The sequence below is a fragment of the Vipera ursinii genome (assembly GCF_947247035.1).
Source record: "Vipera ursinii genome assembly, chromosome: 2".
Taxonomy (NCBI): domain Eukaryota; kingdom Metazoa; phylum Chordata; class Lepidosauria; order Squamata; family Viperidae; genus Vipera; species Vipera ursinii.
In genome coordinates, this window is record NC_139513.1 from 53822830 (window position 1) to 53839141 (window position 16312).

The 16312-nt window shown below is 41.0% G+C and overlaps 1 protein-coding gene across 1 annotated transcript in view; it reads right to left on the reverse strand.

The window, feature by feature from the left end:
• Nucleotides 1–16312, reverse strand: part of CHCHD6 (coiled-coil-helix-coiled-coil-helix domain containing 6) — a 287597-nt gene that overhangs the window by 90983 nt on the left and 180302 nt on the right. Inside the window, exon 6 of the mRNA XM_083357005.1 lies at nt 9879–9949. Within this exon, the coding sequence (XP_083213131.1) occupies nt 9879–9949 (71 nt within the window). The remainder of the gene's footprint in view (nt 1–9878; nt 9950–16312) is intronic.

Consider the following 16312-nt stretch of genomic DNA (forward strand, 5'->3'; position numbering starts at 1 on the left):
GCGACGTCTCAGGGGGTTAGGAGTGGGAGGCACAGTTCTCCAGTGGTTCTCCTCCTACCTTCTGGGACGCTCGCAGTCGGTGTTGGCAGGGGGGCAGAGATCGACCTTGAGACCTCTCATTTGTGGAGTTCCTCAGGGATCGGTTCTCTCGCCTCTCCTGTTCAACTTCTATATGAAGCCACTGGGTGAGATCATTCGTGGTTTTGGAGTTGGGTATCATCAATATGCTGATGATACCCAGCTTTTTATTTCAACCCCAAACCACCCCAGTGATGCCCTCAACGTGATGTCCCGCTGCCTGGAGGCGGTCCGGGTCTGGATGGGGAGGAACAGGCTTCGACTCAACCCTGACTGAGTGGCTGTTCGTGCCGGCATCCCGGGAAATTCCGATTATTCCATCTTTGGCCATGGGGGTTGAGCTATTACCCCCCGTAGATAGGGCGCGCAACTTGGGGGTCCTATTAGATTCACAGCTCTCTTTAGAAGAGCATATTGGAGCTGTGACAAGGGGGGGCTTTGCCCAGGTTCGCCTGGTGCGTCAGTTGCGACCCTATCTAGACCGGGATGCCTTGCGTACAGTCACTCATGCGCTCGTGACTTCTCGTCTAGACTACTGTAATGCTCTCTACATGCGGCTGCCCTTGAAGTCCACTCGGAGGCTCCAACTGGTGCAAAATGCAGCCGTGCGAGTTCTGCTGGGGGTCTCCCGATACTCCCATGCTACACCTTTGCTCTGCAAGCTGCATTGGCTGCCGGTTATCCTCCGGGTGAGATTCAAGGTGTTAGTAATGACTTACAAAGCCCTACATGGCATGGGTCCGGATTACCTACGGCAACACCTGCGGCTGGCGTCAACTTCCCTCCATCCAGTGCGCTCCCACAGAGAGGGCCTCCTCAGGGTGCCTCCGATCAAAGAATGCTGATTGGTGGCCCCCAGGGGGAGAGCGTTCTCTGTGGGCTCGCCAGACCTATGGAACAGCTTGCCGGTTGAGCTCCAGACGGCCCCCGACCTCCGCTCCTTCCGGCGCGACTTAAAAACATATCTATTCGAGCAGTTCTGACCTGGTCTGATGGGTTAGGGTTGGGGTTTTAATATTTTTTAATACTGTTTTAAACTGGGCTAAATATTTAATCGTTTTTTAACTTTTGTATTCCGCTTTTTTATATTTATTGCCCTGTACACTGCCCTGAGTCCTTCGGGAGAAGGGCGGTATAAAAATATAAATAAGTAAATAAATAAAATACTATAGGCTAATTTGGAGCACTGTATTGAAATTAGATAAAACTTAAAAACAGGATGTGGATAAGTATATGTGAAAATGTATCGATAATTGTTCTAATTGACTCTGTCACAGCCAGAAATGTATTAATTTGATTTTGATATTGTGATTAAGAGAATTGGAGAGGGAATTTTTTTTTTATCTATCTTGACCTATGTTCAAAAAGATTTTGTTATTGGACTTTTAATTATCCAATCACCACATTGCTTCATAAATATTTTGGATGTAAAATTAGAAAATTAATAAAACTTGTTTTTTTAAAAAAAAAGAAAAGAAATTCCTAGCTGACATAGCTAATCTTGAAAAAAAACTAAACAGGGTCAGATTCAGTTAGAACTTAGATGGAAAAACATCTGGTAAAACAGGATTGTAAGCTAGACTAGGAAACTGAAAAATCATCACAGACAAAGGTAATGACAAACCACTCCCAAACAGTTGCCAAGTAAGCTATCATAAAGGGTCAATAAAATTATCAGAAATCAAGCTTGACTCAGAGACTTTAACTGATGAAAAAAATAAAAAAAAATATGCACTTTGCATACAGAAGCTCCCAGGCTTTCAAATACGGATTCCATAAAACTTGAGTTTTTCATTGGCATGTTCACTTCTCTACCACAATCCTCCCACTCTTTGGAATATGTTTCCAATATCATATTCAAAAGGTAACAATCAGGAAGTCATTAGCAACAATTTTAACTATTGAGAAATAATTTTAAGTCTGTTGTGCTTATTCCCAATCTAACAATAAGATGTACAGAGATCAGATTACCCCCAAAGTAATGCACTGAAGGCTTTCATCTAAAAAAAAGGGCTTGGCAAAACAGAGAACAGCAAATAAAAGGCATAGTTTCAGATCTCAATCTCTTCCTGAAGGAAATCCTAAAAACCGTCTATATTTCTAATTATTGTTTTTTGGCAACTAGGAACATAATTTCTAGAAACCTACTTGGCTTCAATATAATCTTCCTGTGTTCCAAGATTAAAGACAACTGGAGAAAAGGTTGTCACAACTTAATTACTATTTTCCAACTTCTGAAATATTTATTCTAACAGGAACTAATTTTTAAGAGCGCATATTCTAAAAATGCATGCAATGTGTCAGCAACTTTGGTTTTATATATATGAGGATTGTTTGTTTTTCAGCAAGATGTTTGGTCCTCATACTCTGGGAAACCCAAAGTAATACTTCAGTAAGATGGGCAAATTAGGATATAAAGTTCCCAAAGATCATAACTGATAGCCTTTTTTTAAAAGGCATTTCATTTTGTGTACCTATTTGGAACAGACATAAAAAAACAAATCTTAGAAGACAGGGAATTGTGTCTAACCCTTATGGAAGGACTGCTGCTTCCTCTCCTTCATATCAGAAGCATCAGCTGGTAGGTGAAGCATCAGCTGCTGGAGCTCCATCTATGTGCAGTAAAGAAGGACTACCTTTTTAATGTCAATTCTTGAATACTTTCCTGGGAGGAAACCATGAAGTCTTTCAACTCATACTAGGGCTACAGAGGCAGCTCCCTAAGCAGGATACCTTTCAAGATTCAAACATCCTTCAACTGATTCCAACAGTTAACAACATCAAGGATATAAATATAGATGCAGCTTTGTTTTCCATGCTCAGTTTTAAAGTAGTTGTATCATGCTGGCATTGTGCAAAATAATATTTAAATAGTTCCTTAGCTTCCAGAGCTTTGATATTTTTATCTGGCTTTTTTTTTTTACCCTAGTAGAGCTGAACATTCTGCTATTCTCCTGCTGATCAAACAAGTTTTGTGCCGAGAACAAATACTAAAGTAATTCTGAACCAAACCTCTGCACGATTTGATTCTTTCTGATGGGCATTCTGATTCCCAATTCATTCTTTTTTCCTATAAAGTGTTTCCTAATAGTTTGCAATGGCTATGAAGTTATAGAGGGACCAAATTTTGCAAGTAATCACCAGGGCTGTGCAAAGCAATTGAATGAAGTGCTTTGCAAACTGCATTAGAACAATCAATTCTTTGAAACTCAAAGCTGCTATGTTGTTTACAAGGCTTGAAATATGCTATGAAGACTATCCCCAGTTGTCTGTTTTAAAGGACAGGGCTGTTTTAATGGTTCACAAACAGGTTCCTTGCTCAAACAAGTGGATTTAGTAAATGCCACTTCCAATACTTGGAAATTTATTATAAGAAAATGCATCCCTATGAAAAAGCCTATGTGAACACATTATTGGACCTACAATACAGACTTTACTAAAACTGCTGCAATTTACCTGCTGGATTCATTCATATTTACAAAATAACACTCCGACTCCGGAGTGTCCTCTTCAAGTAGAAAGGATGGAATCCAGTTTAGAGGAGTTTTAGATTACCAATCTCTCACTCCCTGAATGAAGTGAGAATTCCAAATTCAATAGTTGCTGTTTGTTGTTGAAGTATATTAGAACTGATGTATCTTCATGCACAATTTGGAAAGAGACCATCAGCTATCTTTTTCTATGGAGATGCTTTTGTAATTATTATTGGTAGAAATCACAGCACAAGCATATTCATCTGTGCTGGTGATAAACACGCTATGAGCATAGAAGGTTTTGAAATATAACAGATGCTTGGACCTAGTTGCATAATTCCTGTTTAGCTAGAAAGACAGGCCATTTCCCTAGTAATGACTTACATCTTCTACATAACCATCACGAAAATGATACAAAATCTGTCTTCATTGGCACAATATGGGTTGAATGACTCTAGAAGACACTGTAACACTCATGGGGAAATGGTCCCAGAAAACAAAACAAAAAAAGGTACCCAAACTTTTCTCCTGCCTAAAAGGGAGAAAAGGAACATGTATGGCTGATAGTGTCCCTCTGCATTTAAAAGAGGCAATATTGCCAGGCAGAAAGACTACCCTTCCAAAGTCAAGCTGGAAAAAGCAATCAGCCTCGATTATTATCCTGATCCCCTCCCTAAGGAAACTACACTGCAGTATTTGCCAGGAAAGCCAGCAAAGGGACAGCTCAAGCCTTCCAGACTGCTGAGAAAGACAGATTGACTAGAACAGGGGTCTTCAACTTTGAAAACTTTAAGACTTGTGGACTTCAGCTCCCAGAATTCTGGGAGCTGAAGTCCACAAGTCTTAAAGTTGTCAAGGTTGTAGACCCCTGGACTAGAACAATCCTTCTTCACATACATCTACTTCAGCATTCCAAGCCAACAGGTAGGTCACATAAACCCTTATGAAGGATGTAAAAGTGTTTGCAGATGCCTAGTTTAACCACCCTCTGGACTTTTTCATAGCTGGTCATGTTAGCTTACTTCACCCTGTTCCACTCAAGCCCTTGGCATATAAAGGGAAAACTGATGGCACAGAGAACTATAGAGATGACTTTGGAGAAGGAATGCAAAACATGAACGAGAAAGAAAATTAAAGTTGCTTTGCCTTGATTCTCTTTGGCATAAGAGCAAGGAAAGAGGAGGCACCGCTGATCTTCCAAGAGTTCGTCACAGTATATGTTATATTGATAAAGATTTCCAGAAATTTTTGTGAGGTCTGCTTCCCGACCTGGCTACCACAAAAATCTGACAGACGGAGAAAGCATATGCATGTTTGGGAGGAGGAGAAAAGCCTGAAATCTGAGGGAAGTGATGCTGAACAAGATTAAACAATAACAAGCATTACACAAGTCTCAGACATCCAGCTGCTGGCACCAGAAATCACTGCTTAAAACCCTGTTTGGAGCTAAACACCATGTTTTGCTCCTGACATTCAGCAGCAACTCTGCTCCAAGCGCAGATTGGAGCTGTGCAGCAACCCTGCCTCACAAACTGAAGGGAGCCAGACGGGAAACAAAGTCCCTTCTGATAATCTAAACTAAGACTGCACCAAACCCCAACAGTGGGCAAGTAATTCCAAAGGAGGCAAGGATTGTGCTCTGCTTTAAAAATGTTAAGGAATTAGGCTAGAAAAGGCTGAGAAAACCAAAGGACCTGGTTACTTGCTAAGCCACTAATTATAACTGCTGAAGCAAAACATCGCAACATATAGATTTCTGCATCTGTATAAATGATGCAATGGGCCCGTGCTCACTGAATACATGCTTGATGTAACTATGAATAAATCCAAATGCTATAGACTTCCATTGGCAAATGTAGTTTTGGAGATGTGGAAAAATTCAGGCTTTGTACTCTTGTCTTCATGCCTGATGATTATTGATGATCATTATCGCTTGGTGATGACATATTGCTTCTCATATTTGGGGCAGATGTTTTAGGAATGGCAACTAATACCCCAAACTCCAAACTAAAGCAGATTATGATCCTTCCTAATGATAAGAGTAGTTTGACAGCGACAGCAATTAGCTCTGTCTGGAATGTTTTAATTTGGATTCATGTGCTGTGCCAGGTATTGGATGATGGCCCAAGTGGCCTCTCCCAGTTCTAGATTCTACTCAATGCATCATCAAGAAGTTAGAAGTGTATTATTTATATACACTTCCTGCCTTTCTAGTGAAGCACCCAAGGCAGCTAAGAGTTATTAAAATACTAAAGTTCATGTTTAAAAATTACATTTAGTAATAAAAGCAGTTAACAATTAAATCCTGACCAAAGAGAAGCATCTTTATGGATTTTCTCAATATAAGGGGCAGAAGAACTGACTGATGCAGGGAGTGTATTCCAAAGCCTGAGAATGATGCAGAAAGCCATGTCTTGTGTTCCAGATGAATGAGCCTCTGACAGCTCACAAGGGCTTTTTCCACAGAGCTTCACTGGCCTTGCAGCTTCCTATCAGAAGACAATCCATCTGATAATCAGATCCAAAGTTATTTAGAATTTTAAACAATGCCTAGAAAAGAACTGGCAACCAGAGCAAATCTCTGTATTTTGCACTAGTTAGTAGCTAGCGAATTTCGTTCCAGTGGCAACCTTTCAAGGCTAGGCCCACTTTGTAATACTGGTACCAAAAATAGGATGTATGCATGGTATTTGAGCAACCATATAATGGTTGTTTTACATACGTGGGAATCTATTATTTAATTTATAATAAAGATATATATGACAGTGATTTAGGTTTCTTGGAGCCCCTATCGAGCTCACAACACCCCCTGCCCAAGATGAAGGCTATATAAAGGCACTGCATATCACAGGGTCTTCAAAATTTGAACTACAATTGAAATAAAACAAAATAGGCCTAAATTCAACCCAAATTTTCTCCCACAACGTAGCTACAAACCGTTGGGGTATTTTTCTCATTTGTCAAACCTGTCTCTTATTTGAGTGAGTGGTTCCATTTGGTTATTGAAAAGGAAGAGAATTTCAACCCTTGGCTGCTCCAATGCTAAGTGTCACAGGGATTAGTCCTTTTCCATGTTAACTATATGAAAGCACTGGGGAAATGATGTGGCAGTTAGGGATGATGTGTGTTAGCCCCATCAAGTAGACCAGACTGGGACACCAGCTCCATAGGAAGGCCAAAACTACCTTTATTAAAGTGGCTATAACAGAATCCTATAAGTTCGATTGGGTTTATTCTCCTATGAATTGGGTTTATTCTAGGAATTCTTCTAAATTTCTTCCATATATTTTCAGTCTGTTGTATACTTAAAATATGTTTAACCTCTCATCACTTTAGTAATGGATCTTGCATATCTTATCAACATCACCTTCCTTACTCTCTATAACAGGCATGTTGAACATGCAGCCCACAGGCTGGATGCAGGCTGTGCAAGCCATGCCAACCCCAGCTCCAGAAGAGGGAGAAAAATCCCAATATGTCATATACGGCCCACAACGTGATCAGCTCTACAACATGTCACCAGTGAGCAATACATCATAGATAGATGTTAATGTACCAGTTGTACATCACTACTTAGGGCCAAGCTGCAAATGGGCTGTTGTAGGAGACACGCTGGGTGAGCCAGGGGGAGGAGAAACAGGGATTTAGTCTGGAGTCCCTATGTGGGCACAAGAAGGCAAAGTCTGATCCATTTGAATGCCATTGAACCTTATCTAGTCACCTAGGTGGCAAATTGTCAGTTTGAGAAGATTCCTGGGTATAGGCATGAACAATAATAGCAATAGCACTTAGATTTATGTATGGCTTCTTAGTGTTTTACAGTCCTCTCTAAGCAGTTTACTGAATCAGCATATTGCCCCAACAATCTGGGTCCTCATTTTACCAACTTTGGAAGAATGGAAGGCTGAGTCAAACTTGATCAGTCAGGATCGAACTGCTAGCAGTCAGCAGAATTAGCTTGCAATACTGCATTCTAACCACTGTGCTACCACAGCTCTTAGTTTGAGTTCAAAAGTTAATTGAACTCTTCACGAATGGGTCTGGTTGTTTGCGCCTGACAGCTGTGGATGTCTTGAATGTTTGTAAAAGTCAGTATTATTTAACATCAGCTTCAACAGTTGCTCTCAATGGAGCTGCAATTTCCCAAAAGAACTGCTCTGTGACTAGGGGATTCTTCTGGAATCAAACTTCCTGCTGGAACTAGTACATTGTTATAGCCATGACCCAGAAGCTGCCTTGGTGGAGCAGTGGGCTAATGCCTCCTTAAGTAACACCAGCTGCCTGCAATTAGTGCAGGTTCGCATCCCACCAGGCTCAAGGTTGACTCAGCCTTCCATCCTTCCGAGTGTTCTGTACCAGCCTGCTACCGGCCCTGCAGAAAAGGCAGGGACAACCCCTTTAGAAACAGCAAGAGGCTGGAATTACGCCTGCCAAATTTATTCACATAAAACAGAGTAAGACAAGACACCAACCATAAAACACGAGCTAAGAAACAGGAACAATCCAAGCGGTTGCCTTCAGCAAACCAGCCCTCCCACACATTCCCCTTAAATACAGTTCAGGGCGTGGCCTCTCTGTGCCTCCTTCCGAGGTGCCCCATTGCCTTCCTCTGTTTACTCCTGACTGATGGCCTCCTGCGTCGGGCGTCCTTGAACAGGGCCAGCTGTGGGTCATCTTTATCCACGCTGTCAGGCTCACACAGCTGGGTCTGCATCGTGACCAGATGAGAGGGGCCTTGCTGGGGGCTCTCATCAAGCTGTCCAATCTCCTCAGCAAGCTCTTCAACACCCCTCTCCTCCTCCTCTGATTCGTCCGACCCAACTGCCGAACCCACAGGCTGACCCTGAATCACAACACCGAGGTAGGTAAAACGAAGACCCAGATTGTTGGGGGCAATAAGCTGACTTTGTAATAATGCCGCTTGGGGAGGGAGGCGAAAGCCCTAATAAGCAGGCATATACATAGAATGAAGGCTATTGCTAAGCACTTTGATTTGTGCTTTAAATTGTAAGCCGCCCTGAGTCTTCGGAGAAGGGCGGGATATAAATGGGATTTTAAAAAAAAACTAGTACAATTTTTGATGCTCAGACTATATTGACTACAGGTAGGCTTCTAGACTCCATTCAAAATGCTGGTTATGTATGGCATGGCACTGGGTTACATTGTGTAGTCCAATCATGTAGAGAGGGCTTGTTAAAGGTCCCATTCAAAGGAATTCAAAGGAACCAAGATAAAAAAGCATGTCTTTTCAATAGTAGCCTTGCATTGTATGGAACAGATTGCCCCTGGGGATGTCATTTAGACTCTACTAAACCATAGAACTGTTTTGGCTGATTCTAATTGCAGAATCACCAAGAATCACAGATAAACACATTTAGTCCTTGGCAATATAAATTGATCTAGATTACAAATTTCAAATGTGTGGTCTGTGGGCCATTGTCTGAGGTCTCAGAATTACTGCATGGAACTTTAAGTCATTTTCTGTAATAATACATAGGAAAGAAATTATGTTCTGTAGGGCATGGACCTCTCAACTTGCAGGGGCAGTCCATAAGAAGGCAACACTGTTTCCTGCCCATTTCAATGTGTGAATAACTTGGAGTAGAACAAAGTAGATTGATGTGAAAAAGAGAGTGAAAGTAAAGATGCCAGTTTTCTGGTAAACCAGAACAAAAAAAAAGCATACATACATAGCAGTAGAGTTACCATACAACTAGCATAGCTCCTCATTTAAGTATTACCACATTACCACAGGGCCAGGACTAGGGCTTGCTGTTCCGTACCTGCTTGCTCTGCTCTTAATCTGCACTCTGGAAATGTAGTTTTTTCTCATTCTAAAGTCCTAACAAGGAGAGGCTGGGATGGTAGAGGTGATGAGAGAAGCAGGCAAGTGGGAAATAGCAGCCAATGGATGGGCAGTGATGACCTTCCACCTTACTCTAGAGTGTCTCAAGCAGAAGGAAGGCCTCACATGAGGCATACTGCAGGATCCACAAGGCTAGGGCAGGGTAATAATCTGGGATCAGTCTGGTAGGAATGGGGTGACAGATATATTTGCCTTGAGTGTCAATGCTACTACCTTATCATTGGGTTTCTGGGATTTATTTATTTTTTTGAGACAATGTTTTCACTACTCTTACAGACTTTTATATGAATGTATCAAGGTTTGGTGTTGTGGCCCTTATGATGATTGCATCTGACTTCCAATGTAGACTTGTATCAAACTTTGGAGAAAGTATTTTAGGTGACCTACATTTCACTGACACTTTGTGGAAATCATTATATATCTATGCCACAAAGATAAAGCAAAAATGAGGCCTTTTTTACCTGATTTGATCTTCTGCATTGGTGACTGCCTCATTGTATTGATCCAAAGTCAATTTGTAGATTTCAGAATTCTGAAAATGATCAGAAGTAGCATTCAGCATAAAGGAAAAACAATATCTTAAACTAACCAATCATACAGAACAAGCCTTAAAATGCTAAGGAGAATTGGACTTTTAGGCAATCAGTATACATTAAGGCAACCACATACTAGCATTTCCAATGATTGATTGCAATAGCTGGGGCTATTTGAAGTGGTAGCCCAAGCTCATCTGGAAGGTACCAGATTAAAGAAATATGTCGGAAAGCACCAAAGATATACAATCTTGGGGAAATTAAAGATCCCTAATGATTTTTATTACAGCCAACAGAGCCATACTGTTTATACAGAGGACAAGGAGCAAATTAACAATCTACCCCTTAACTCCGGGGTGTCAAACTGCTGGCTCACGGGCTGGATGCGTCACACCAAAACCGCGCCCACCCTATTGCCGGCAATGGGCGGGAAGTTGAAATATGTCGTGACATGTCATGTGATGTTGCAAGTTTGACACCCATGCAATACTTGAATTAATTAAAGGTAAAGGTTCCCCCGCACATGTGTGCTAGTTGTTTCCAACTCTAGGGGCCGGTGCTCATCTCTGTTTCAAAGCCAAAGAGCCAGCGCTTGTCCGAGGACGTCTCTGTGGTCATGTGGCCGGCATGACTAGATGCCAAAGGCGCATGGAACGCTGTTACTTTCCCACCGTAGTGGTCCCTATTTTTCTACTTGCATTTTTTTACATGCTTTCGAACTGCTAGGTTGGCAGAAGCTGGGACGAGTAACAGGCGCTCACTCTGTTACACGGCACTCGGGATTTGACCCGCCAAACTGCCGACCTTCTGATCGACAAGCTCAGTGTCCTAACCCACTGAGCCACTGCGTCCCTTTTGAATTAATTAGGGTTGTGCAAATTCTTTATTCCTGGAAAAAATGTAAAATTAAGTGGTTCAGTATGTATTCACACACAATTAAATAGACTGGAACAGATTTTGAAGCAGTCGCAACAATCTGAAAAAAGACCTATTTTAATGTTTTAAAAAGTTGTGATTTGCACGAGTCCGTTGTGAAACACATATTTTGAAGAATTGAACTGTCCTTCCTTCCTAGGGCATGAGTTTCATATTTTGGAGATTAGCAATATGATAAGTGCAATATAACTAGTAATTTATAGTTATTGTCAAAGAACACAGTAAGTAAATAAAAAGCAACAACAAAAGCACTAATTCTTGCAAATGATTCTTTAATGATATACTGTATTTTTTTCAAATTAATCTGTAGTCCCTGAGCAAAATTTCTTCGTTCTGTTCACACTTACTTTCCTTCCACCATTCTTGGAAAAACAAAAGTTGAATGCAAGATGTTTACTTTTTCTGCCTACGTATAGCCCCTTAGCAGAAGGTTTTGCATGTTTATACTTTTGTCTGTTATTTGTTTTCACAAAATTTATCAACAAACAGGCTTGTGATATTCCTTCCATACTACCTATGTGGAAATGTTATTGTTGGATGTATTTTTATACATTCTAAAAAGAAATAACAGCAGGTAATTGTTTTCATAGATTTCAATTTTTTAAAAAAAGTCTCTCGGGAGTTAGCAAATTGCAGATGAGTCCTTGCCTCAAAATGGATTGTGGCAGCAAGCTGAGGAGGGACTTAATCTGTTTTTTGTGGCATAATGGCAACTTTTACATTGCTTTGGAGACTTCATACACACACATAGTCATACACTCATGTCAAGTGTGTGTAGTTCACATATTTTAATGTCACCCTTTTTTCACCGTCCTGCAACTCCCTTTCATCTCTTCCTTGCCTCTGAAAAGCCCAAAGACCTATATTCTATTAATTAAAACTGTCATTAAAAATTAAATATTGTGAATAAGTAGGTGTGAGCATTATCTCCATGGGTTTCGTATGTCACACTGTTTCTTCAATTACTTTCCAAGCAATTTTCATATTTCATAGTGTCTGATTTCTCACAGGACCCAAATTTGCATGATCAGAAATACGACAAAAAGAAGGAAGAGAGGCAAGAACTAAAAGTAGCAAAACGAAACACTTTCTTGGGAAACAGAGGGAATCTATCTCATCCGATACCATTAGCTAGCAATAGCAAGCAATAAAACAGCAACAGGAAGAGAAAGCAAGAACAAATATGTTATAGTTGAAGTTTAGCATGAATTTCATGCTAAAGATGTAACCCACCTAAAAAAAGACTAACCCTCGCCCCAACACACACATACACCTCATAACAAAGATAAGAAATGCAGCAAGCAGGCAAAAATATTCCCAAGCAAGGGAATATATTCTACATGAAACCGCTGGGTGAGATCATTCGTGGTTTTGGAGTTGGGTATCATCAGTATGCTGATGATACCCAGCTTTTTATTTCGACCCCAAACCACCCCAGTGATGCCCTCGACGTGATGTCCCGTTGCCTGGAGGCGGTTTGGGTCTGGATGGGGAGGAACAGGATTCGACTCAACCCTGACAAGACTGAGTGGCTGTACGTACCGGCATCTCGGGATATTCAGAATATTCCATCTCTTTCTATGGGGGGTGAGCTATTACCCCCCGCAGATAGGGCTCGCAACTTGGGAGTCCTCCTAGATTCACAGCTTTCTTTAGAAGATCATATAGTAGCTGTGACTAGGGGGGTCTTCGCCCAGGTTCGCCTGGTGCGCCAGTTGCGGCCCTATCTAGACCGGGATGCCTTGTGTACGGTCACTCACGCGCTCGTGACCTCTTGTTTAGACTACTGCAACGCTCTCTACATGGGGCTGCCCTTGAGGACCACTCGGAGGCTCCAACTGGTGCAGAATGCAGCCGTGAGAGTTGTGTTGGGAGTCTCCCGATACTCCCATGTTACACCTTTGCTCCGTGAGCTGCATTGGCTGCCAGTTTTCTTCCGGGTGAGATTCAAGGTGCTGGTAATGACCTTTAAAACCCTACATGGCATGGGTCCGGAGTACCTTAGGGAGCACCTGCTGCCGGCATCAACTTCCCTCCGCCCAGTGCGCTCCCACAGAGAGGGCCTCCTCAGGGTGCCACCGGTCAGAGAATGTCGTCTGGTGGCCCCCAGGGGGAGGTCCTTCTCTGTGGGTGCGCCGGATTTGTGGAACCTTTACCGGTTGAGCTCCGGACGGCGCCCGACCTTCGCTCCTTCCGACGGGATCTAAATAACAAAATTTGATAAGTAAGAATATTTAGGAATCATATGGTAAGTAGATATGAAAATACAAAAAAAAAGGTCTCCACACTAAGTCCTTGGATCGGTAAATCTAACCTAAAATGGAATAATTCACATGATACCTCCAGGGGCAACATTTTTACTCAACTTCAGGAAAGCTGAACCATACCTCCTACCACAAGGAAATTATTGTGGCAAAGAATGTTGTACTTCCCAAGAAGTACAACATACTAATAGATAACTATAACAGTAATTGCCAGTTGATAATAGTCAAACTCCACCTTCATTTGCTGCTGTTTCATAACTGATTCCTCTACCCCTGTTCTATCATTCTGTTGGCTGCAATTATTTTCCTTCTTCGGTTGAATAAAAATATTTATGTCTTGCATCCCATGCCATGCCAAGTGCTTTCGTTTTCTCTCCTCTCCTCCAACCACCCAAAATCAGAAAGTGTTCTTCAACTCCAACAAAGAGAGGATTTGTTTCCCCAACATCTAGATGCATGTGCAGCTTCTTTCGGATAACTATTCCACTTCTATAAGAAAATGTTGTTTTGACTCCGAGAAAGAGGAGGGGAGAGCCAAACTGTTCAAGAAAAGACATCTGAGTTTGGGGAAAGAAGGAAGTGTGAAAAGGCAACTCAAAGCAACTCCATTTTAATTGTGTTAGGTATAAGTTGAAGTAGAGGTGAGCTCTGACAGACTTTCAAGATTCTGTTACAATATTCTAATTACATTAAAATACATTTCCCAAACTGCTAGCAATTTTTGTTTCTTTACCTTCCCTACTTTGAAGGTCTGACAACAGCTAAAGATATCCTACTCTGAGGATCTATTTCTCTCTAGATAACATATGGTACAGATAGGAATATTCCAATGGGAGCAGAGGATGGAATATGTGAGTAATTTTCTCAATTTCATCATAGTGCATTTTAGATCATGAATAATTTGCCTCCTTACCTATCTGTTACGGTCTTTCAGATGATGTATTGTCAGAGGATAATTGTAATCCACGAGGCTTTTCAAACATGGTCAGAATGGGAAGTTACAATCATGATTCCAGGACCACAGCCCCCTCCCTCATTCTAATCCACACATGAATTTCCACCCACCGAACCACTGGAAAAAAGGCACCACTTAATTGAAATTAGTAGACAAAAAAGCAATGGATAAAAGCTGTAGAGGTGAAGACACCCTCATTTAATTAAGACTAATCAGCACTTCCCACCTAAAGTAGCATCTTACAAACATAGAAATGCTGAACCAGTGTCTTTATCAATTTGCATGCCTTAATACCTAATCAGGTTTTGACTTCTAAATAATTGACCCATTGCTGCCTCTGCACTGTTCTTTTTTGTTAAGTGCTTTCAATTTGGATTATTGGTCATCATCTTGGCTTTCAGTGCAGCAAACCTGTAGCCTTCAAAGTGGAAGAGTTCTGCGCATCTTTTCTCCATAATGTACTAGTAACTCTAAGTATCAGCTTTTAAAATTAGACCAGCAGATTTTGAGTTCTTTGTCTTCCATCTAACCCAGGCGTGTCAAACTGCCGGCCCATGGGCTGGATGCGTCATGCTGAAACCGCACCCAACCCATTACTGGCAATGGAAAAAAAGTTGCGATACGTCGCAACACGTCACGTGACATTGCGAGTTTGACACCCCTGATCTAACCCAACAGAATGTTAGAAAACAAATTGCATAAGGGGGTTCAAGATTCTTTTTCGCTAACTAATCTTCTCAAAACAGAATAGAATCAATTGTCACATGGCAGGAAAGCCTTGAAAAAGTAAGAGTTTAAAAATGGGCTGGATCCTTTCAGAACCTACCCCAAAATGCCCAATGTTTCCCTATAGGAGAAGCAATTGGACTGTAGCTCAGAATGCTCCATTCTTAGCTCTTCTCCCCTGCCCCAGAACAGAGCACATGTAATTTGCTCTACACTTCCTGTTGCACATTTACACACAGAGATACAAGAGGGAATGCAGAAACACACACACAAAGACAACAAATATGCATCTCCCTGATTAGACCATCAAATAATACACATAGGCAACATGCATAATTTATTTATGCATGATTTATGCAAAAACCCCAATTCTTGAAGTGAATACACATACATACATGGGAAATATGTCATTACACAAAAGAAAATATAAATCTATTCTATTGTCATTCTTGATAAGGAGGTCAAATTAATTTCAGAAACTGTACTCTGCACCCTTGTTTTAAAATAACTTTCTATTAAATATAGAAAGTTTTTAAGGCCTTTTAAAATATAGCTATATCTCAGTTAACAACCATTAATTCGGCAACTATTTGAAGTTTTGACAGTCCTGAAGTAGGAGTCATGTGATCACGGTACACATGATTGCAATGTGGGCACCTGGCAACCGACTCTACAGTATTGCAGCATCCTGAGATCATGCAAACACCATTTGCAACCTTCACTGCCTGCTTTTGATAAGCAAAATCATGGGCAATCTGGCAGAATATTGCAAATAGCAAACAAATGATGTTGTGCGTAACAACCGTGCATACTTCGTCTAATGACTGGAAACAGATATCACTGCCATTGTAAATCAGCAAGATCACATGATTTTGCAGTTTATGACCATGGCACTTAATGAGGGAGTTTCAGGTACTAATTACCATAATTAACTGAGGATACCTCTACTAGTAGATTAAATGGATATACATTTATGTTTAATATATAATTAATGACATTTATAAATATGTTCTCAATTCTGGCCATCTGGTCAAATATCATTAAAGTGTGGGGTCCTTAGTGCTCTCTAAGCTTGGTTATTTTCTTTCCTTACTCAACTAGGTAACATCACCAGTGCTAAGAAGGGAGTCAGGTTTGCTCCATATATACAGGTGGCTTTATCTTGTCAATATTGATGGGAGTGTGGTATTTTTCTTGGTACTTGTTGGCAATGTTGATTCACTGTGATGAAGTGTTTTGGACTTTTTGTTTCATTTTTAGCTTTTTGATTAGGGTTAGGGTTTCTGAAGAATGTAGATATTATTTATCTCAATGTACCTGTGACATCAGATTTATCTGAGTGCCTGGCACCTAGAGATGAACAATATCTGGCACTGATGAAGTTACCTAGTTGGGTAATGAAATATGTGCAAGAAAACAACCAAGCTCAGAGAACACCAAGGACCACACCCTTCAACCCTAAGCTACAAATATTCCCTTCT